The sequence below is a fragment of the Trachurus japonicus genome, chromosome 5 (genome assembly GCF_045865225.1).
Source record: "Trachurus japonicus isolate A0001 chromosome 5, Traja_1.0".
Classification (NCBI taxonomy): Eukaryota; Metazoa; Chordata; class Actinopteri; order Carangiformes; family Carangidae; genus Trachurus; species Trachurus japonicus.
Genome location: NC_140911.1, coordinates 27,963,494 through 27,985,717, shown reverse-complemented (window position 1 = coordinate 27,985,717; position 22,224 = coordinate 27,963,494). Strand labels below are relative to the sequence as shown.

At 43.0% G+C, this 22,224-nt stretch overlaps 1 protein-coding gene across 5 annotated transcripts; it reads right to left on the bottom strand.

Moving 5' to 3' along the window:
* Positions 1–1,965: 1,965 nt before the first annotated feature.
* On the bottom strand, positions 1,966–21,906 carry tmcc1b (transmembrane and coiled-coil domain family 1b). Of its 5 annotated transcripts, none has more exons than XM_085777169.1 (8): positions 21,796–21,906; positions 17,017–17,193; positions 13,972–14,015; positions 12,480–13,260; positions 7,918–8,337; positions 5,334–5,818; positions 4,401–4,536; positions 1,966–3,354 (listed from the first exon to the last, which is right to left on the bottom strand). In XM_085777169.1, exons 4-8 carry the CDS (start codon positions 13,083–13,085, stop codon positions 3,040–3,042), a joined length of 1,962 nt encoding a protein of 653 aa, XP_085633295.1. In that variant the 5' UTR covers positions 13,086–13,260; positions 13,972–14,015; positions 17,017–17,193; positions 21,796–21,906; the 3' UTR covers positions 1,966–3,039. The 5 variants fall into 5 exon arrangements, with proteins under 5 accessions (XP_085633295.1, XP_085633298.1, XP_085633299.1 ...); XM_085777172.1 differs by having other exon boundaries at positions 12,480–12,742; XM_085777173.1 differs by having other exon boundaries at positions 12,480–12,742; positions 17,017–17,115; positions 21,796–21,860.
* Between the last annotated feature and the right edge of the window lie 318 nt (positions 21,907–22,224).

The following is a 22,224-nucleotide window of genomic DNA, read 5'->3' as shown; positions in this document are numbered from 1 at the left end:
AACCACAAAAATCACAAGCACCATCTGATTTAGTGTTCAATTGTCATCGAACCACTAAATGTTCTGGTTCAATGACAGTTTGTACACAGTCCTCTTCTCTCCACCATGTTCACATTTTGACATAAGACCATCAAACTGATCTTTATTGATTTTTGTTGTGCTATAGCCACCACTGTTAGCTTTTGTTTGAGATAAAGAAATGACCATATCGCATCCTTCTACTTAAAAGGCTTTGATGAAAAAATCTCACTGTAGCATGAACTTTTTATAGGGATATTCTTGTCAAATATCCCTAACTTTTTGTGAGTTGTGTGTGTATATAGTTAAATAAGAAATGAACACATCGCCCTTTTGAGCATATGCCTTAAAACCGCTGCTTGTGGAAGGAAAGAACTGTTAACCTGAATGTACAGAGTTTTTAATTAAAGCTCTTTGTCTCCGGTGAAATTCAGTGGGTTTTTTTTTTTTCCGTCCCTGCAGCCTGCCCACCAGAAGCTGCAAAGCTGAACAATCCCCATTTATCCCAGATTCCGTGTTGTAAACTGTTTTGTTGTCTGTACACAACTTCTTTGTCAGGTCGTCCCGTCCTGGGTGAGGGATCCTCCTCTGTCTCTCACCCTGAGCTTTCTCCTGTTTCTTCCTGGGAGTGGCTCCTCAGTGGATGTGAGGGTCTAAGGACAGAGGATGTTGTGTAAAGACCTTTGAGACAAACTGTTTGTAAAAATGGGCTATACAAATAAACTTACCTTGCCTAGTTAGTTATATTCACTTAGTGTTAATAAAAAACATAAATCCTAATTTGAGAGCGCTTTGATGACAAATCGGGAACAGCAACACAACCAACAACATTATTCAGTTTATTGTTTGCAGTTAGCTGGCTAACATTGCAACAACTGTTTCATGCTGCTTAACAGTCCATGATTCAGACAGCATGTTACTAGAATTAAACAGCATGAAACACTTTACTCTGAAAGGATTAGTAGCCCCTAATGTCGGTCATAGCTACACTTCTTGTGATACAGAGTTGTTTTGATCATTTGTCAGAAATTAAGTGTTGCAACTGAATGTCAGATCTACACAGCAGAGGATGGATGTCTAGTGTAAGGTCAACCATAGACAAGGCAGATGTACCTAGTATTGTGTAGTGTCTAGTATTGTGTAGCCATACTGGTAAACGTCCCCGATCAGCTGCTGTCAGGACTGTGTGGGCTGGGCAGACATCTTGACTGACGTTCCTGTTGACAAACAGTCTCACCCAAAACTAAAAAGGTTCAATGAAAAGCATGATGTGTCCATGGTATCACAGCATGCAGAGAAACATCCTCAGCACATTATACCCAACAGTGGGAGGCATTATTCCATTGTAATGAGGATTTAGCAGCTGCTCTTGTGTTGATACAAATTCAACTCTATGAGGTGTTTGTGTTCCTTAGTTCTTAGAGCTGGGCAAACGTTTTGGTTCAGAGGTAACAATGAGTTTTAAATTTGACGACCAGGCTGGGCCAGTATCAGATGTATGGAGAGTGTCTGTCAACTAATATGACATGTAAAGCCATTACCTCAAAGTCAAAGAAAACTTACATTCAAATTACATTCGGTTTCAGTGTTGCTCACCCTTTTTCCCACTGCATCAAAAGTTTTTTGCTATAATTTTTGTACCAGTATTTGACAGGCTGGCTGGATTAGCCACATAGTTAGTTTGTCCATGAGCAGAAACACAGCATCACCAAAGTGCAGCTTCCAAAATGATGGGTTAGGGTTAGCTGAGTAAACACGGAGCTGCAACAGCTTCAGCTAGGTGTACCTAATAAACTGCCAACTGAGTGTACAAGTATCAACATGTCATGAGAATTTTTGCATATGGATTTTTTTTTTGGACAAACAAATTAAGTGACCAAAACAAGAGTTTTTTTTTAATATATCCTCACGTGTTGACACTGCAGACATACGTATATAAAAGAGAAATTTCACCTTTTAAAACAGCAAATTTATTTGTTTTTAAAAAATAAAAAAAAATCAACTAAAAAGTATTACTATTTCATTGTCACTAACAAGAAACAGTACGGAAGCACTGAGTCTTTGAGCACTTTAATCGCTCTTCAAGTATGTTAATTCAGTTCATAGATAATTCTTCTGCTGTGGAAAAGCCACCAGGAAAGTAGGATCCAGTCGGCCCAGGGGGGCAGGGTCACAACTCTAAGCTGAGTGTTCATGATAGTAGTTTCCTGGTTGTGGCAGAACCAGTGTTATTGACTTCACATGTCCAAAAGAAACAAGTCAAGAGCCCACGACCGTTTGAAACAGTGACGAGTCTGATTCCAGGGCAAAGTAGCTGATGTGCAAGCACCCCGTCCTTCAGGGTGTCGTGAGCAAGAAGAGGAAGAGTTGGTGACACAAAATGATATCTGAAAAAAAACAAAAAACTGAGTACATGGAAAAGAAAGAGCAGACTGAAAAAAAAAGAGAATGGCAAGACCAGAAGAGAGAGAACTTACAAAAAGAGGAGATGGATGAGTAGAGTAGCAGAACACTGGCAGCTCGTTACAGTTAAAAGAACATTAAATTAATCAGCTGTATTAAAAAATAGCAGTGACTTCAAAACAATACCACTTGGATCAGCCCAAAAGTAATAAAACTCTGAATTACATTTTCTTCTGTGGGGAAACAATACAAAGTTTTCCACATGTAAACAAATTCACTCAGAAGAGAGAAATTAAGTGTGCAGTTCTCTTGGCCCCTCCTTCAGCTATGCCCTACTCACCCTTCCAATATGTGTGTGTGCCACGACGACACAGGATAGAAAGTCGATACCGAACATCCAACCGTTCCTCCCCTTATTCTCTTATATTCTTCTTTAAACTCATCTCAGAAAGTGATAAAGTGACAAACCTCTGATGCAGTCTTCCTAAGTGTTTCCAGAATTCACAAAAGAAGAAAAGGTAGGAGTATTGAGATTCAACTCCACGTACGGGTCACCCTTCTTTACACATCAACCCCAACCCCAACCCCCTCCCCCCCGGTCCCTTCATCTAAAGCCGGTCATCTTGGGTGCAGGAGAAAGTGATGCAGATACTCTGAGATGGCCTCCCAGTGCCTCCAGAGGAAGGCCAGCAGGATTACCAGGAGCAGCGTAGAAAGTGTGCGACTGCGTGTTTTCATTAAGGGGACGACACAATTCGCCACCGTGGACACGAACACCAAAAGGACCGCCATGACGGCTAGCAGCACATTGATTAGTTTTCCGAGAAGAGTCCGTGCTGTGGCGTTCTCCAGCCCCTCCAGCTGCACCACCTGCTGCTGCTGCTGCTGCAGCTCCATCTTGGAGATCCGTGTCTGACAGGCCTCCAGCGCCTCCTGCAGGTCACACACACAACTGTCAGAGTAGAGAAATGACTGGTGACAAAGCAGAGCTGTCGGGTTCAGTCTGGTGCTTTCAGTGTTGTGCAAGTTACTGAAAAATAGTAACTAGTTACAGTTACTAGTTACTTCATTTAAAATTAACTCAGTTAGTAAACGAGTTACTTAAACCAAAAAGTAATGCGTTACTGAGAAAGTAACTTTTTCGTTACTTTAAAACTTTTTTTTTTCCAATGCTCCCAATAAATAAAGGTTGATTGAATAGGCTTTATGCACAGCTCCACTACTTCCTGAACTTAAACCAGCTCCTTTATTTCCTGTCTTACATTACTGGACACACTGATTAATCCAGGTGCGTCTGTGACTCTGACCTCAGTAGTCACAACAATGGTCAGACACCTCAACCAATCAAAGTGTTTATTGTCATTTGCACAGTGGAAAGGTGAGTTTCCCTGACAATGAAATTCTTACTTTGCTGTCTTCGTCATAGAAAGCCGGCAATTATAAGAAAAAAAAACTAGATAAAATTGGCTTTATACACAGGTGGAGCTGTGTACAGCAGCTTGACCTAACAAAACTGCCAAAAAAATCTTGAGGATACGTCTTGACCGAGTTACATTCGAGAACCGGAAAGTAAATTCACTCCAGCGGTAACTTTTTTCGATCGCTCTGTGTTTACTGTTTCAGGCGTCATAATTGAAGTCCGTCTGTTGCACTCTAACCGCTGCTGCTCAGGTGGGGGGGTGCTTGTGTGTCTCGCTGTGTCCCAGTTCAGGGGCTGCAGCCTGAACTGACACAGCTTCGGTCTGGGATGCTGCGTTAGCTAACGTTACCTTAGCTCGCCGTCATGCCCTGACCTGAGGCAGCTGATGTGTGGCCAAAACCTGACACCTTGCGTTTCATTCAACCAAACTGTAGTAACGCTGTAGTAACATCGTTGCAACGGAAACGGCGTTGCAACGATGGGAAAAGCAATTAATTAGATTACTCGTTACTGAAAAAAATACTGTTAACGCCGTTATTACCAACACTGGGTGCTTTACCTGAATGTCCCTCGCTCTTTCATAAGACTGGTAAGCTATCTTCTCCTCCATGCTGGCTAGTTCCTGTTTCAAGTTGAGGATTTCATTCTGGTGCAGCTCCGTCAGGTCGTTGAGTTGTTCCTCTAAACGTTCACACCTGCAAAATAATAAACACAACTGTACGTCAGAGTCATGTCCCCTACCCATACAGACAGACTTTATTATCAAGGGACAAGGGTGCACATCATTTTTTTAGTGAGCTACTCAGATGAGAACCAGGAGATGGAGTTTGGTACTCAAACCATATGGATTTTAAGATTTTACCGTTTGTTTTTACAGCCTTAAACGGTCAGGCTTCTGCCTACATTGGTGACATGCTAAAATCTGGAACCTAAAATCTTCCAGCAGGGCATTTTAGAGGAACGTAAAACTCACCTGGTCACTAAAGGGGACCGGGTCTGTGCTGCCCGGGCCCCTCAGTTGTGAAATGCCCTGCCTGGATCACAGGCAGACAAACTAAGTACCCTCCTTTAAATCACTTCTTAAAACTCACTTTTATCATCTGGCCTTTTTGTTTTTTAACTGATTCTGTTTTCTTATTATGTGATTCTTGTAGTTTTTTATTCTGTGTTCCTGTATTTTAATTTATTATTATTATTATACTATTGGCGACGAGGACGATCATCAATTTTTTTTTTTTACGTTATGAAACACACATGCGCGCTGCTACAGCCGTGCTCTGGATCAGCTGATTGGTGCTCAGATGGCGGATTTTCAGATTTTCACGTCTTCAACTCCTTTTATACAAAGTGCAGCCAAACAGCAGGCGGAAGAGAGAGAAGCAGCAGAGCTCCTCTGACCGCTCAGCTCAGCTGCAGGTTGTTGTTTTTTTTTACCTGCGTACCAGTTATATGCACCCCTGGTTATTACAGCACACAGGACATGCTGTGCTACCTGTATCGCTCCTCTTGCAGGGCCTCCATGATCATGGTGTAGTCCCGCTGATAGTGAGCTTTTAGGTTTTCAAAGGACTCCTCAAGTCGACCTTGGTTTTCCCGGAGCTCTTGGATCTCATGGAGAACGGCGTCGAAGCCTGAGACCTGGGCGTGTTCCAGGGTGTTGCCCTTGGAGCTGGGGGGGCCTCCGGGAGCTCCAGTAGTGCTGTTGGCTCCTGCAGAGCCCGACGTACCGCTAGAACAGTCTTCGTCGCTGCCGAACTTTGGGCTGGACTGCAACTGTCCCGTCCCGAGGGTCCTGGCCGCTCCGGAGGCAACGCCCTCATCTCCCTGGGTTTCATCCAATGAGTCTTTCAGGGCTGTTATGTTATCGGCGCTGCCAAACTTGTGGCGGATGAGGGAGGCGATCTCTCTTGGCTTGGACGCCACAGCTCCGGCTGCAGAGTGAGTGGCTTGAGAGAAGCTGGAGAAGCCACCTGTCACCTGGAATCACAAAGATCTGGTCAATACTCTGTGGCGCTGTTCAGACTTGGCATCTACAGACCATAACCTGCCATGAGTGGATCTCACTTCTCTGTTTTATATGTAAATAAAAACATATGCACTTATGTTTAGAACCACTCTGACAAAGGTCCACTATAAACCACCACCTCTGCTGTGTCGAGCTGTACAGTGTAAAACTTGTTTTATTATTTAGTGAAATATCTATGTTGGGACCAGTGATGGTAACAATGGTGTTATAAAATAAACTACTAATCAGAAAATGTACTGTTTCCGTTACTTGACTCAAGAAGTCCCGTCACAAAATAATACATCTCTTAACTCATTGAGTTGGATAGGAGAGGGTGAGGGTGCAGCAACTGCAGGAGAAGGAGGAGAGCAGGCATCACTCTGCAGAGAAGGACTCCTACTTGTTGTATTTTAGGTTTTTTTTTTTTTTGTACAATGAAAAAACATGTGAAATGAAATTTTCAGATGTCTTATATGTTTTTGAAGCCAAAATTAAAACAGATAAATCAATGTTTTTCTTGAGAGACTCTTTCACAAAAATGCACTTTTCTCAGCTTTCTAGAAAAAAGTGGTCTTTTTGGTGCAACCAGGCTCTATTCAACTTAAGATAAATCAAGAATAGGACAAGGTACAAACAAATGTTTTTTTCCCGTAGTTAAATAGAGAGTCTCCTCTTTACTTTGAGCTATTTTGTGTTTTCAGAGTCATAGTACAAAATATTCTCTGGGCCTTGAAATATTACTCAAAATGCCCCGAAACGCTGGCACATGGCACTGACCATTTTATAAAAGGGCTGGCACTCAATGAGTTAAAGTGTACGTTATATAGCCTACACATTGATTTCATTCCATCATGTTTATCTGGAACTAACTCACTCACTCAGTATTCCTCCGCCCAGGCAGGCTCCGTGACGAGTTGGTTAGTTCCAGATAAACAGGAGGTCAGGGTTGTGGTTAGCGGGTTAGGGGGGCGAGTCCAAGTCATTTGACATATTTGAGCAAAAAAGCAATATTACTTTTCCTGGTAATTAGTTACTTTTATAATGTAGATATTCAGTTACTAACTCAGTTACTTGTTGGAGAAAGTAACTAGTAACTATAACTAAAAACTAGTAACGAGTGCCCAACACTGTTTGGGACTATTCAGACTGTGGCAGAGGACGTCGTCTGCATTTACACTGCTGAAAGGACGTGGCCACATGTGACACAGGAACCTCTGGTCTGAGAGACTGGACCTCACACACATCTTCAATGCATCTGGAGCCTGAGTGTGTTCACACCTATATATTTACCAACTCTAGCCCTGCACTTGTGATGACATCACCAGGGATGGATGTTCACCCAAAATTCAAATTTCACTCATTATCTACTCACCCTCCTGTCGACTAAGGGCTGGGAGAATTTTCAGAGTCCTCCGTGCCTTCTCGGAGTTACGGGGGGGGGGGTCAGCGCAGCAGTATTTGTCCATATAATGGTTGTGAATGGGGCTCACTTTTCTTCGTCCAAAAAGACACACCAAAAAACATACAAATACCTCCATGCTGCTCGTCTGTAATGTCCCTCTTGTATTGAAGTCCCGACATAAGAAATTGTTCCGCCGGACACAGGAAGAGCAGTGAACTGAGACACTGGGAGCTTCCGCTACAAACAAGCTTAAAATATAGACTTATTATATTTTTTTCGGAACAATTTCTCATGTCGGGGCTTCAATACAAGAGGGACATTACAGACGAGCAGTATGGAGGTATTTGGATGTTTTTTGGTGTCTTTTTGGAAGAAGAAAAGTGGTATCCATTCACAACCATTATATGGACAAATACTGCTGCGCGGACCCCCCCCTAACTCAGAGAAGGCACGGAGGACTCTGAAACTTCTCCCAGCCCTTAGTCGACATGAGGGTGAGTAGATAATGAGTGAAATTTGAATTTTGGGTGAACTATCCCTTTAATAGCAGGACTCAGTAGGGCTTACATGGCATCTGGTTTAACCACAGTAAAGAGGCTGACAATATTTTCAGTAGAGTGGAAAGGGATTATCTTTTAGCAGTGACAGATGTGTAACAATAACACACACCTTGGCTCCGACATCTTTCAGCCCCTGGTGCATGTCTCGGAAAACGTCTTTGGGCTGGCGAGGGATGCCGTTGTGCTCCACCTCTCGGAGCTTGCGGTGGTAGTGCTCCAGCTTCCTCTGCAGCTGCTGGATGGTCTGAGCTGACTTTTGGTTCTTCTTCTCAAACACCTGTTTGATGCGCGCGCTCTGCTGCTTGTCCGCATTGTTGGCCAGTTTCAGGTATTCGGCCACGTTGTCGTCGCGCGCCGTTTGTTCGATCTTGATTTGTTCGGTGAGCTTGAGGATCTTTTGTTGCAGTTGGGCGATGGCCTGCTTGGTTCTCTGGGGGTCAGGAGTACTATCCACTACGTCGTACCCGTCTGCGCCGTACGGGAGGGCATTGGGTGACACAGCAGGGCCCGAACCATCATAACGATCCAACTGTTGAGGAAACAGAGGATCAGAAATGTAAATGTAAAACATGTGTTTTCAGATCATGAACTTTAAATAAATATAAACATAACCCAAAAAAACACTTTGTAATTTGCTGTAGATCCAGATAGACGGATGCAGTGACTGATTATGGAGACAGTGGCCATTTTACATTGTTATGACACTCATTTAAAGTTTACCCCTCAGTAGGCAAAGTCCAGGACCAGTGACTTGCTGCCCTGGGGCTCACACTGAGGCAGAGAGACAAGAGGGACATTATCAATCTTTTTAAACAACACTAAATCAAATGGCTTAGTAATATTCAAGAGCAAGCAGCCACTAATCTATACATTCAGGCTGTGAGGTTTTTATATATCTTGAACTGTAAACACTGTATGTTCGAGCCTCTTAAAGGGATAGTTCATCTTTTTTGAAGTGGGGTTGTATGAGCTACAAATGGCCATTAAGTATAATATCTGCAGTAGAAAGGTCTCTGCTCTCCCCCACTGAGAAACACCGGGGCATTGTGCTGCACTGAGACACAGACAGTACACTGTTGTCTGTCAGTACGTTTACATGACACTTGAAAAAAATTAATTATTGCCTTAATCCGACTATAACTGGACAACTGAAGTGCATGTAAACACCTTAGTCCGACTGAAATCGGAGTTGGAGAACTCCGAATAAGACACCCAGATAATGCGATTGGAATTCAGTTTTCTCCGTCATGTATACGCCTTAGTCGGACTGAAGCTGGACAATGCATGTGCGCATGCTCCACAACAGTAGAGACGGCACCAAGTGGAGCAGAGAAGCCGCCAGTTCAAGAGTACAATCTAAAGTAAACATTTACAATGCATCAGCTGGAGCTAACCAACTCACTGAGTGCTCCTCAGTATTCCTCCACACAGGCCGAGTCTGTGACGTGCTGTATCATTCCGCCTCTTCTGCACACCTCTGATCCAAACAGCTGATATGCGGAGTGATACAGCATGTCGCAGACTCTGCCTGTGTGGAGGAATACTGAAGAGTACTGAGTGAGTTGGTTAGTTCCAGATAAACACACTTTTTTTCCAACCAGCTGATGCATTGTAAATGTTTATTTTAGATCATACTCTTGAACTGGTGTATTATTTTGAGACAGGACAGGACAGGACAGGACTGGACATGTGTCTCGATGCAGCGCGATGCGCCGGTGTTTCTCAGTGGGAGGGACAGAGACCTTTCTACTGCAGATATTATACTTAAAGCAGAAGTCAGCGATCCGGTGGTTTTGGCTGACTTCTTGTCAGCTGATGGAGTTAGCAGTCCCCGCCCTCGTCCCTACGTCACCACATTCACGCGCATCCCTTGGCTGCACACACAGAGAGGACCGCCCCTTTATGCCGTTCTCTCTCCTCATTGGATAAAGGTTGTAGGATACAAGGAAAGTTTTCTCCTCGGCTTACAGCAGAGCAGAGTGACTGACAGACCCGTGTTTCGGACCAAACACTCTATATAAGTGATTGCTGTTGGAAGATAGAACTATTTAAGAGACTTATATTAACACAAATATTCCACTTACTTCTGCTTTAATGGCCATTTGAACCTCAGAAAACCCCACTTCAAAAAAGCCCTATCCCCCTATCCCTTTTAATGATGTGAACCATGAAGAGTAGAAAGTTATGTTGTCTGATAGTGTACAAAAGAGGAAGATTTAACTATAACTGAAACCAAACATTTGCATTAAACAGCAGCTACAGCTGGGACAGGATGTGCAACAATAACACACACACACACACATACAAAGCTGGTAAGTCTTATGGTACCAAGCTGTTGATGATGAAGCTTTAACAAGTGTTGGCTTGTCATCAGGCCAGTCTAGATTTACACAATGCTAATCTCCCCTTTTCTTTACTATTAGAGTATTTACAGCAGCAACAATCGAAATGCACAGTCAGGTCCTAAACTACCAGATGGCCCAGGTATTAATACAGGATGGTTCTCATTTTAACTGGCGATCCAGCCTTTGACAGCTGTCTACCTGTGTATCCACTCTTGACTGGCCATAAACGTGGCCTCAGCTGAGAACTGTGTGTAATGCATCAAAAGGTTGACCATGAGGGTGTAATGTTTCCAACGTGCTTTTACCAGCTGTTAATAAACTCAATACTAAGTAACCAGACCTGTAGCATGGCCTCTGCTTTATGATGTCCACTTTCTCCTGTTTTATGATCCCACACATCCTTCTGTCACTCTGCAGGTGTCTCAGCTTTCATGGTTTCAATGATAATGACACTTGGGATATTGTTCTTCTTATTCTATTGTAATTCGGTGTTTAAAAAAAACTAAACAAATGCTGAAACAAGTTTGTTTTTCCCAGCAAGCCTTCTCTGGCCTGAAGTACACTCAGGCAGCAAAAGTTATATTTAGAAAGGCTTAAAGCACATAGTGACCAACCACTCAGAGGCAATCTGTGACCTTCCACCGCTGACAGCTCATCTCTCCATTCAGGCATATCCAAACCATTAACAGCCTTCTAGACACAGTTCCCCAATTCACTGACTTTAGATATGCCTGCATGTACACTGGTGCATGAGTCAGTTTCATCTTTTATTTTTACTGCCAGCTAAAGCCACTGGATTGCAAACGTATACAATGGATTTGTTTGCTCTTGTCTCTATTATGATCTGTTTCTTAATGTTTTATGTCCTGAGGCTTAACCTGTCATGTACACCAGTGTTTCCGCTAGGATTTTTTTAAGAAGTGGCGGCAACCCCCACTAGCACTACTCGAGTGCAACGTCCGACACGAGAATCAAACCCGCTAATTTTAAAAACACACCAGCGGCAACAGTGACCACTGAGACTCTGAACTGAGACTGTTGTTATTCTGTCACCTGAGTTAAATGATGCTGCGGAAAAACACGCTGTGGTCCGTTAACTAGGTGCAAAGAGTAGATACTGAGCAAGACAGTTTTTACCGTAGTACTCGCGAGTACCCGACCCAGTGCAGGACTCTGCTGTGAATAAAAAAAAAGAAAGAAATTCGAAGGAGCGGTGGCTAGGATTTAGGAATGGCGACCCGCTACTCCTAAATGAATGTAGAGGAAACACTGTACACAACAGTTTAGGACTGAATTCAGTATAATAAACTGTATGATTCATTTTCTAGAATAAATTCACAATAAATAGTTTTAGATTTTTTTGTCTGTGTGTCCACAGGTTTTTAAATGGAGCAAAGTGAGAATAAATAAATGTTGGAAAATATTTGAAATAACACATACTAATGTATTATATGCAAAAATTTAACAACTTTTCTAATTTGGGACAAAACAAGTTCTCAGTTTTGGAGCTACACTGTCCTTGGTGCTTTGAGGGATATATACAGAAAAAATGTTGCCATAGAGACAGTTGACTGTATGAAACATCTTGCATCCTCATTTCTGCCTACTAGAGTTGGCAAATTTCTTGCCACTGCATTCATTGTCAGCCATCACCTGGGCTGTCGGCAATGATTCATCAACTAATTAAAAAATAATAAGGTCTTCTAAAATAATAGTTTAAAGGGATATTTCAACATTTTGGCAAATGTTCCTATTGCCATAGTCCCTATAGTCTTAGCAGTAGGTTCATTACCTTTAGTTGTCAGTGCAAGCTGTTTTTAGATCGGCGGGGCAGAGACGTGAGCTCTGCATGGCGCGCAGTATTTACACCTTTCCCTTATCAAACTCATCAAATACACAATCCAACAACTCCAAAACGCTCTGGTGGATAAGTTGTGCCCTGCACATTCACCACGCTATGAAATAATAACAGAACGTTACGAGACAGAGTTTTTTCATTATGAGGAAAATTTGCAGGTCACAACTTGTCCACAAGAGCATTTTGGAGTTGTTGGATTGTGTATTTGATGATTTTGATGAGGGAAACGTGGAAATACTATATGCCTCCATTGCCTTAGCTGAGTAGCTCATGTCTCTGCCCCGCCGATCTAAAAACAGCTTGCACCGACAATTAAAGGTAATGAACCTACTGCTATGACTATAGTGATTATGGCAATAAGCGAATTTGCTAAAATTTTCGAATATCCCTTTAATATAGTTGCAGCCCTCTTCAATATCACCCTGATCCTCAGTACAAGCTGCAGGATCTGGAGCAGCTGAGCCTCACCTTGTCCGGCTCCTCGGTGGAGTGGTACCCCGAGGTCAGCAGCATGTCGGCCAGCGCCGGGCTGCTGGGCGTGTCCGTGGTGGACGAGGAGCGCGGCCGTCCGGACTGCAGCAGGGCTTCATGGGTGCTACGCCTGTGGATCTGGGGGCTTCCTTTCTGCGGGGGGTCCCCAGCGCCCCCCGCCTTGCTGCGGCGGCTCTGCAGGCTGGTGCCTCGCTTCATTGGTGGACCGCCTCGGATCTGTTGCAGAACTCGGCTCAGAGCTGCAGGGGGGGCGGAAGCGGCAGGGTTGTCAGAATCCAAAGGGAGGGCCGAGGAGGCGGGAGCGGGAGCGTCCCCTACGTCTGGCCCCACGTCGGAGGGCTCAGAGGGAGGGGCGCCCGCCCAGGACGAGGCGGAGTCATGCGGGGAGACGGAGGAGCGTCGGCGCTGTGGCTGGAAGAGCTGCTTCAGGCCATGGCCCAACGCTCCCATGTTCTCCAGGGCATTATGGGTGATTTTGGACAAGCCGTGGTCCGACTCCGACGCCCTCCTCCCGGCCTCGGGCTCCGCTCGCCCCCCTGAGTCCGGCTCCTCTGGACTCTGCTCACTACTACCCTGATCCATCAGAGACCTCCAGTTTCACAGTGAGGTTCTACGAGGGGCGTGCAGGCCTAGCTACGCCCCGTCCACACCGCCCCCCTCTGAGAGGCTGATGAAAGCCAGGGAGCAGCGGGGATGGCGCTCAGTTGGGCCTTTTGAGTGGGCATGCATCTGTGGCTTGGCTCAATGTCATGCTTGTCTACCACAAAAGGAAAATAAAATGGATTACGACATGCAGCAGTGAATGATGAACATAACAAGCAGCAGCAGAATATAAACCAACACCAAGCAGCAAATACTGGGTTGACACAGACATGGCCACTGATCAAACTATGACTTTCAGTCATTTGTTCATTCCAGGTTGTCTTTTTGCAAACAGATCATGACTGAGAAATTGTCTTTGTGGAAAGTAGACCGATGTCAACCCAGTAGTGCAGAAAACTAAATTTACAAAATAAACAACTTTTTGAGAACAGTTTCTGAAATGTTGACATTTGCTGTATTGCACTGTTAAAGGTTGATGCCTGTGGCTGTTTGTCAAAGGCATTCAAGACCAACTGCACAAAAGCTCTCACGATAGTTAAAAACTACATTTCAGAAAGTATTCATACATAAAACATAATTGAGAATGCTTGGATGATGCTAACAAAAACTAAAGTGTGAAAAATGTAAATAAAATTCTACATGAACAGTGACTGTGATCTGATTCTGATCTACAGTAATCAGGGTTTTTTTTTTTTCCTGTCCCCTTTTTTATTTCTAACAAGGATAAACCCAGTACTGTGAAGGACCATCCCACGTTTTTGGCTCTCAGATGACAGCTCATAAAAATAACCCTCTGGGTTCACCCACATGTTATGAGACAGTGAGAAAGAAAGAGAGAGGTGATAGAGTGTGACATAGAGCTTACCATCAGCCCAGCCTCTCCTCTTCTGACTCACAACTCACGACTGGCTAAATGAAGCAGAAACAAACAAAAAACATAAACGATATACTCGATACAAAACAAAAGGGAAAAGGTCCTGAAATTGACACAATATAACAAGACGCAAAAATGAACAGACTACACAAACCCTAATAACAAAGGAGTTCTTAAACACTTTATACCGACCATCAGTGACTGCCAATGACTAACTGGAGCCCTGGAAAATTAAACTGAACATTACAGCACATGATGTTTATATAAGCATCTGACTACATGAACATGACATCAGCTGTAGATAATGTTGAAGTCATAACATTAGTTATACATACTAGAAGCAAACTTCAAATCATTGCATGTTACTGAAAAGACATATGGGTTATTATGATTTCAGGTTTAGAAGTTTTTTTTTTTTACTGTAACTGTGGGTCATTGGCAGCCAAAATATCCCATTGTTCCTAATAAACCTTTTATTTATTCATTTTTAAACAAAATGTCCTCGCTCATCACTCATTTCTGGAAAAGTAGTACCTTAACCTGGATTATAGCCATTTTTCATATTAGTACATGCAGAGCTCTAATCTCATTGTATGCCTCACATTCACTGAATTAAATCTAAAGCACTGGCTGTACTGGGTTTTATCAGTAGCAGAATGTAGGCTACATGTACATTACTGTAATATGGTGATTTATAGTCCAAGAATACTATATATTAGCAGGCAACAATACATATTACAACATTACTTAGCATGGAAAACTAATTCTAATTCTAAATTCTGAATTTTCATAGTTCATTATCGCATTTGCATGAGTGCTTTTCACAAAGGCTGGAATATTTCTTCAGCATTACATTTCTGATGACCCCCCTCAGCCCTTGAGCACCCAGCTGGCTCTTTTACAACGATAAGACCTAAAGAAAAGGTCTCAGTCAAAGTTTATATATAGTCTGTATGATACACCATTACTGAGATCATCTGTGATTCCATGAGTCAGCAGAGATACTAAGCATTGTTTAACCAGACAGGAGCAAAGTCTCCACAATAACACGGTGAAATGTTCCATTAGGGGAACACAGTGATGAGAAAGCAGTTGGTTGAAAGGTAGGTGGCAGGAAATACATCGATAACAAAATAATCAACATGCTTGAACAAAGGGAATTGTATTCTTTTCATTACTACCATTACTCATCTGAGTCATTAGTCAAAAGAAATGAAAACATCAATGTACTGTTTGCCTGATACACCCACCCTCCCCCTATAAGGTCCATACTGTCAAAATGAAACAGGCTGCTGGTCAGCTATAATGGAATGAAAATGAATACATGGTTGTAGCAGTAGGCGTCATCTATAGGAGCCTCTCATCTTACAGAGGAACATCAGCTCTGCAACCACATCTCTGGTCATACTGATCATAACGTACTATATTCAATGCAATGCAGTCGGCTTCGTTGACTAAACACCAGATCTGTGAACACACCACCACACCACTGACTTGGAACTCCATCCTCATCTATTGAAAATACAACGGTGCCCAACTCCTCCTGGCTGAGGGCAAAGTGTTCCCTTTGAAGTGGGTCAGCCAACATTCGCCTATCACTCTGTGCTCCAAGGTCACACCATCTACACAGCGCTGTGTGCATGTCTAGAAACACTTAAGCGTTTCCTTGCCTTGAAAGACACAGCACAGACCTTTTATTCCAATATTCCTATATTCAACAATATAGCAAAATGACACTGCTTTAGAAAATACTGTAAGTAAGTAGGCTAAGTAATAATTTTATTAAAGTGTCCTGCACAACAAGGTGCCAACAAGACACTCACATAAATCATGTATAATTATTAACATCTAAGACAGTCATAAAAAGAAAGTACAATTAATATTCTCCAAATGTGAATTACAGATCAAAAGTTCTCCTGCGCAGCTGCCACGCCTTCTCCAAGAACTTACTGAAAGTAAATACAGCCAACATAACAGAGAACATTCAGAGATCCAAAACAAATCAGGATTCTTTTCTTGGATTTTTTCAAATAAAACATTTCTTAAACCGTGATATAGTGGACAGTGAAACACAAAGTTATATTCCACAACTACTAGGTCACAAAGTACACACAATCACTGTTCCTCAGGAATACCTTTATACCTACCTACCTCATCTGCCGAGGGTAAAACACCCTGAGCACAGAGGGACTTCTGTCCTTTCTTTAAATTAAATGAAACATAAGGTTCAGTGGAATACTCACTTTAATTTGAAAATCATTTCTTAGTTTTGCTTTTTTTTCTCCATATATCCACCACCTTCCATTGTTGTTGGTGTAATAGTGACAGTTTCTGTTAACCACTTTTAGATTACACCGTAAATTATTCATATTTGAATCTAAAAGTGAAAAAATGAAGACACCTCTCTGATCCATGGATGATGATGCAGTTTGTTCCAGGTAAATATGCTTTTGGTTAACCTCTCCTCTGGCAGTTGAGTTGGCAGTTCCACAGTCTAATTCATCGCACATCTCTGACTTGTCAAACAACTTTCCCAACCTGCATCACCTTCTATAGCTAACTTTGTAGTGTACAAGGAAGCACCTCAAAGCTCTACTCTGAACAGTTTTGCAGTCGGTGGCCTCCTCAGAGCCTCACGCTCCTGCTGCAGAGAAGAGAATAGATGCAACCATAGAGTCATATCATTTAGTGTAAGTAGCAAAACCTAGATCAGGACATGTAGTTTCATTTTACCTAATATGGCACCCAGAGCTCTACCTGCTGAGTCGGCCAACATTTTCCTTCCCTCTGAAAAATTCATAAATTCATGGAAAACAAAGCCTAAATATTTATATGAGGGAGTATAACTCAGATTCATTGACCCAAAAAGAAATAGGCTATATATTTTATGATAATGTCTGCATACCAAGCAATAATGTTGTTTGGCATCATATGTTCCAAGTTAAATATGATGAACTGTTCAGAAGGAACCTGACTTTCATCTCAGCCTATTTGGAAGAAATGACAATAAAGTGTCTTGACTTCAGATAAACATACCTTCAGTTGTGGTCATCAGCAGATGATTTGTGGGTCTGTCAATAAAAAGAAAAGGCTTAATAATCCAAGTGAATGTCCTCCTCTACTCTCTCTGGGTAACTCTTCCACGTGAAATGTAGTGAGACAGCTGTCAAGCTTTAGTCAGCTGTTTCCAAGGACATTTAGAAAAATCACATGCTGCAAAGAAACAGAGAAACACAGACAAGAGAGGATGAGAAATCTATGGAGTGCTGATGTAACTGTGGTTCTGCAGATACTGCACAACAAATGCCAAAACATCAAGACACCATGAGCCATTTTTGTCCAGTTATGGAACAGTAAATAAATGCTGGTGGACATAGGCAGAGTAGTGTAATAGCTAATTAAATGATATTGTATTAAACATACACATTGTTTTGATGCAGTGTTGATGACATTATATTGTTAGAGCTTGCAAATTCTACTCTGTGGTCAGCAGCAGGAGGCAGCAAAGCAAACAGACAAAACATTAGATGGTGAACACAGTTCAGCATCCTAAAGAAACAAAAGAAAGGCCAGCAGCACTCGTGTCCTTCTCATTGTCTTTTATTTCATACTGCGTCGGCGCTTAGCACAGACCGGTTTCGACAACGTCTTCCTCAGTGTGCCAACACAGTTCAGCATCCTGAGACCTACAACCCAAATATTATCATTATGGTCAGGCTCAGCAGAGGCCAGTGGCATGTTCAGGGAGTGGCCTTGGGTGGCACAGGCCAGGTGCCACACCAAAATATGATGGGGTATATCAGAGTAATTTTATACATTATTTTATACTAGCTTTTGTCAAGTTTTTTTTTTTTTTTTCAAGAACAAAATATTGAGGTTTTCTATCACAATTGTATGTTGCCACTCCTGTATTTTGACAAATACCAGTAGGTCTAGTTTTTCTTGCAGTAGATATGGGTTTTGCAGACAAAACTGGGTATGGACAAAACCTGTGTGGGTGTGTTTACGTGTGTGCGCACATACATACATGAGAACTAACGTGTGCGCACAGACGCTCATGCTCACGCTTCATGCCGCCCCACCATAAGTCAGTGCCCCACCTGGGCCACCCCTATCAAAAAATGTCTGGACACGCCCCTGGCAGAGGCCAAAATGAAGCTAAAATTGGAGAAATTATTACATTGACTTAGAGTACAAGTGCATATTTATTCCTGTCTGCTAAACGTGTAATTGGGTAACAAACTGTTCACACATTTACTTTACTAATTATACAGTACAACATTATAGTGTAAGGGAAAAGAGCAGTGCAGTTTTACAGTAAATACTCAACACATGTACCTCATGTGTGACACAGGTTGACACCATACTGATGTTCCCCATCTGGACTACGTTTTGATTATCTTCTCTCAACTCATCAAGCCACAGGTTCTCAATGTACTTATGCCCATTGTATGATCTGACATTTGTAACAAAGTAGTGTAAGCTTTTGGAGCTCATACAAGGCTGTAAGTCTCATAACAGAATGAAGGTGTGTTTCAATTCTGCTGTGTTTTAATGCCATTGTGTAATGTTTGTAAAGTATAGCTGCAGGACATGAACCATGTCCCTCTCTCTTAGAACCACAAGGAGGATAAGATGACTCAGCATGACAGTAAAACAGTTATTGATAAACACAACAATGTACAAACACTATATCACAACACAAACATCTCTTTGTATTTCACCAGTGGAGGTGCTTTCTGAGAATCACATCCACCACACCCACTGCTGTTAAACACAATAGTTTCCTTTTGATTAGACTATCACGCATAAAGCTTTCTGAAGGCACGCCACTCGTCCCACAGTTTACTATGAGCACACATCCGGCGGGCTAATTACTCAATTGGTAACAGGTGCATTCGCTGCCATTACATGTAACGTTACTGTAATAATGCTGAGCGACCAATGAGCAGACTGTGCGATGAGGTCATTATGTACACAGATGCAAGGCTGCATATAAAGAGTAAAGGTGTTAACTGTTACTGCAAATAGTCTGAGCCCAGCGGTTTAACAGTAGCTACAGATAAGAAGAGGATGACATTAGCAACTCGCTAGCCCACATTCGCAGGCCCCGATATTAAATTCACACAACAAAAAATAATATTTTCTAACACCGCCAATGCAGTTCATGGTTTCACTGCATGTTGTTGCAAATCGCTGCGTTAGATGAAGTAAAACGACTTCTCTGTCCATGTTCTGGTGGCCTGTCTACTCCTCTAGCAGCTAGCAGCACAGGCTAACGTGCTGCACCGGAGAGCGTTCATTTCACTTCACGGTGCACACCGGTGTTACTGTGCGGGGCGAGGTCATAACGTCGTGTTATTTTACGTGGATGGGAGATAACGCTGTGTGTATACTTTATGGTTGCCAGTACTACTTTCCAAATCCAAAGGCTGCACTGATGGCAGCAGATTCTGTAGCCGAAGTGAGCTCACCTGCAGACCTGGTAATATCACTCCACTAGGTCAACTCTGTCCTGCTTTTAAGAGCTGTACAAGCAGAGCAGAGCATTTAAAGCGGAACTATGCAGGATTTGGGCTGTAATTATTGTGGCTCAGAGTCACTGTGATGGTTGAGTGACCTGTTATGAAGTGAATGGGGTCTAGGCCAATGCGCTCACCCCCCCCACTGGCTGAAAACCGCACTTGCAAGATCAGTCGTCCGTCTCGGTGTTACAAATCTCGTCAATGGATAGAAGTATCGCGAGAAACTGCTTTACGGCAGTACGAGATAAGAACGCATATGACGTCATGCATGTCACGAATCGTGATTGGTTTGAGTTCGGAAAGTCGGAAGAAACCATGGAAACATGAAATGTTTGTACTGAGGAAGTTCAGCTTGTGGCTAACGGGGAGCTAATGCTAACACAGACACACACACCATGGGACTTTTATAAGATAATGTAATACATCATGACACACACACACACACCTTCGCGTTTTGGAACCTTTATTCATGTGTGTGTATGTCTGTGTCTTTGTGCCTGTGTGTGGCTGTATTAGCGTTAGCTCTGTGCTAGCGTTAGCTCCGTGTTAGCATCAGCTCCGTTAGCTCCGTGTTAGCATTAGCTCCGTTAGCTCCGTGTTAGCATTAGCTCGGTGTTAGCAGGGCTTAGCAAACAGCAGTAAACACAAGCACGTGTAGGGGGCGGAGGTGGTGGCGGCGAGTTTTTTTTTTTTTTTACGACAGTGATGTGCCTACCAGAACTGTGGGGGAGCTCCGGAGAGGAAAAAAAAGAGAAACCAACGAAGGAGCGAGCTATTTCCGGCCGACTTGCAAAGTTCTGCTTTAAAGTGCTGCCTTCGATGCTCATAAAATGTTGTTGTTTTAAATCAAAAATTGATTAACGAGTTTTGATTAGTGGCAAATCATAACAGAGACGAGACCTGTAATGTGAACAGAAGGAAACTGTAACTGTTAATAAACATCTCTGTGCATGTGCTTTTACATTCAGGTTTTCTGGCCAGTAATATACTGAGTGTGATGCCCAAGCCTTACAGTGTAATCCAGTCAATTAATCCATATGTCAGATTCCCCTCTAGTGTGTAGTGTCAACTGTCATAACATGCAGTGATGGGAATAACAGCGTTACTAACGGCGTTACTATTTTTCAGTAACGAGTAATCAAAAAAGTTACTGTTCCCGTTACTGTTACTGACAATAAAACACATAGCCTAACAAAATAATACACTCGTTAAAGTGTACGTTATATACACTTTCCCCCCCCAGTCCATCAACTAGTTGTAAAAACAGCTGTGTGGTTAGGGGTAGGGGTCAAGTAATTTGACATTTGAGCATTTTATTAAAAAGTAACCGATTTATAAAATAGTTACTTTTCGTGGTTATTAGTCACTTTTATACTGTAACGTTAGCAACTCAGTAACTTTTGGGGGGAAGTAACTACTTGCCCTAACTATAATTACTTGCTTTTTAATGGTAGTGTGCCCAACACTAACTACACGTCACATAGTCATACTGTGGAATCTATTTTTTCTCTTACCCAGCTCTCTACATCTAATACGTAGGAATATTTGAAACCCACCATCACCATCAGTCTCCGGAGATGCAGCAGAGTCCTGCATCAGCAGAGCTCACAGGTGTGAATGGCTCAGACTCGGTGAGTCCTATGTGAGGTGCTGGCCACACCGGCCATCTGTCACATGCACCTCTAGGCTTTCTTAATCACACCTTAGCAGTCTTGTATTTCATGGTGGCGGATTGCTACGGTCCCTCCAGTAGATTTTTGAATTAGCGAAGAGTCTCGTGTTTAAAATGGTAATATTATCCGGTGCTTATTGAGGACAAAGTCAGGACTGTTCAGTCAGCTGAATGTAACGCCAGTGGTATTAATCTAGCACTTACTGGTCTGACTGCTGTGGGCAAAATCACTGATATCAGGCCTCGGTATTGTCCCCAAAGTTCAACCTTTATATATTTTGTCTATAAAACGCAGAAACCACCCGCTCACGTCTAGATACACGTTAACATCGCCCACCCCGACTGCCCAAGGTTGCAAAACAGGTGCTTACTCGCAGCCCGTCCACTCAGCCTGTCAGTTAGCAAGGCTGGCTAGGCTCTCAGCTAGAAAAAAAAATCGCTTCAGCTCCAGCCACGGTTAGCTACAGGCGAACAGGGCACCGCGCCAGGCGCCACTAACAAAGGGATAAATGACGTAAACCGACCGAGAGCCTTCAACAGGCCGGGTAAAAGCATATGGAAACGCATTTCATTCATAGAGCAGTTGGTAAAACAAGTGTTTTGCTGGCTTGGACTTACATGAGCGCTGAGAGGATTGTGTTGATGACCGTTCATTTCTCCCGACGGTGGAACACTCCCACGGTGACGTCAGATAGCGTGCTCGACGTCAGAACAGCTGAGCTGCAGACAGGCGGCTCACCGACACCGTCCCACCACATCATGGGCGTGCGAGACCAGGACCCAGTCGGGACCACCAGGACCCAGTCGGGACATTGTGTAGGACCAGGACGTAGCTGCAACCACGTCAGCTTTGTCCAACCTGCTGAGAGCAGAGCGGCTGTTGTGCACCGAACACTGACTGGGGCCGTGGCCATGTCCGCATCATCTGTCTAGGAATGTGGATGGAGGTTTTAGCAGATTACTGTAATAGTCTATGAAAGAAACAACAACAGAGTTTTCATGATTCAGCGTTTTTTAATTTAACTGTGTCTTTACCAACAAAAATGC

Coding starts and splice junctions, on each gene's coding strand:
- tmcc1b (XM_085777169.1), bottom strand. CDS start 13,085: ATGGATCAGGGTAGTAGTGAGCAGAGTCCAGAGGAGCCGGACTCAGGG. Junction 8,338..12,479: donor CCACCGAGGAGCCGGACAAG/GTGAGGCTCAGC, acceptor TTTCCTCAACAG/TTGGATCGTTATGATGGTTC. Junction 3,355..4,400: donor AAAGAGCGAGGGACATTCAG/GTAAAGCACCCA, acceptor TGTGACCTGCAG/GAGGCGCTGGAGGCCTGTCA.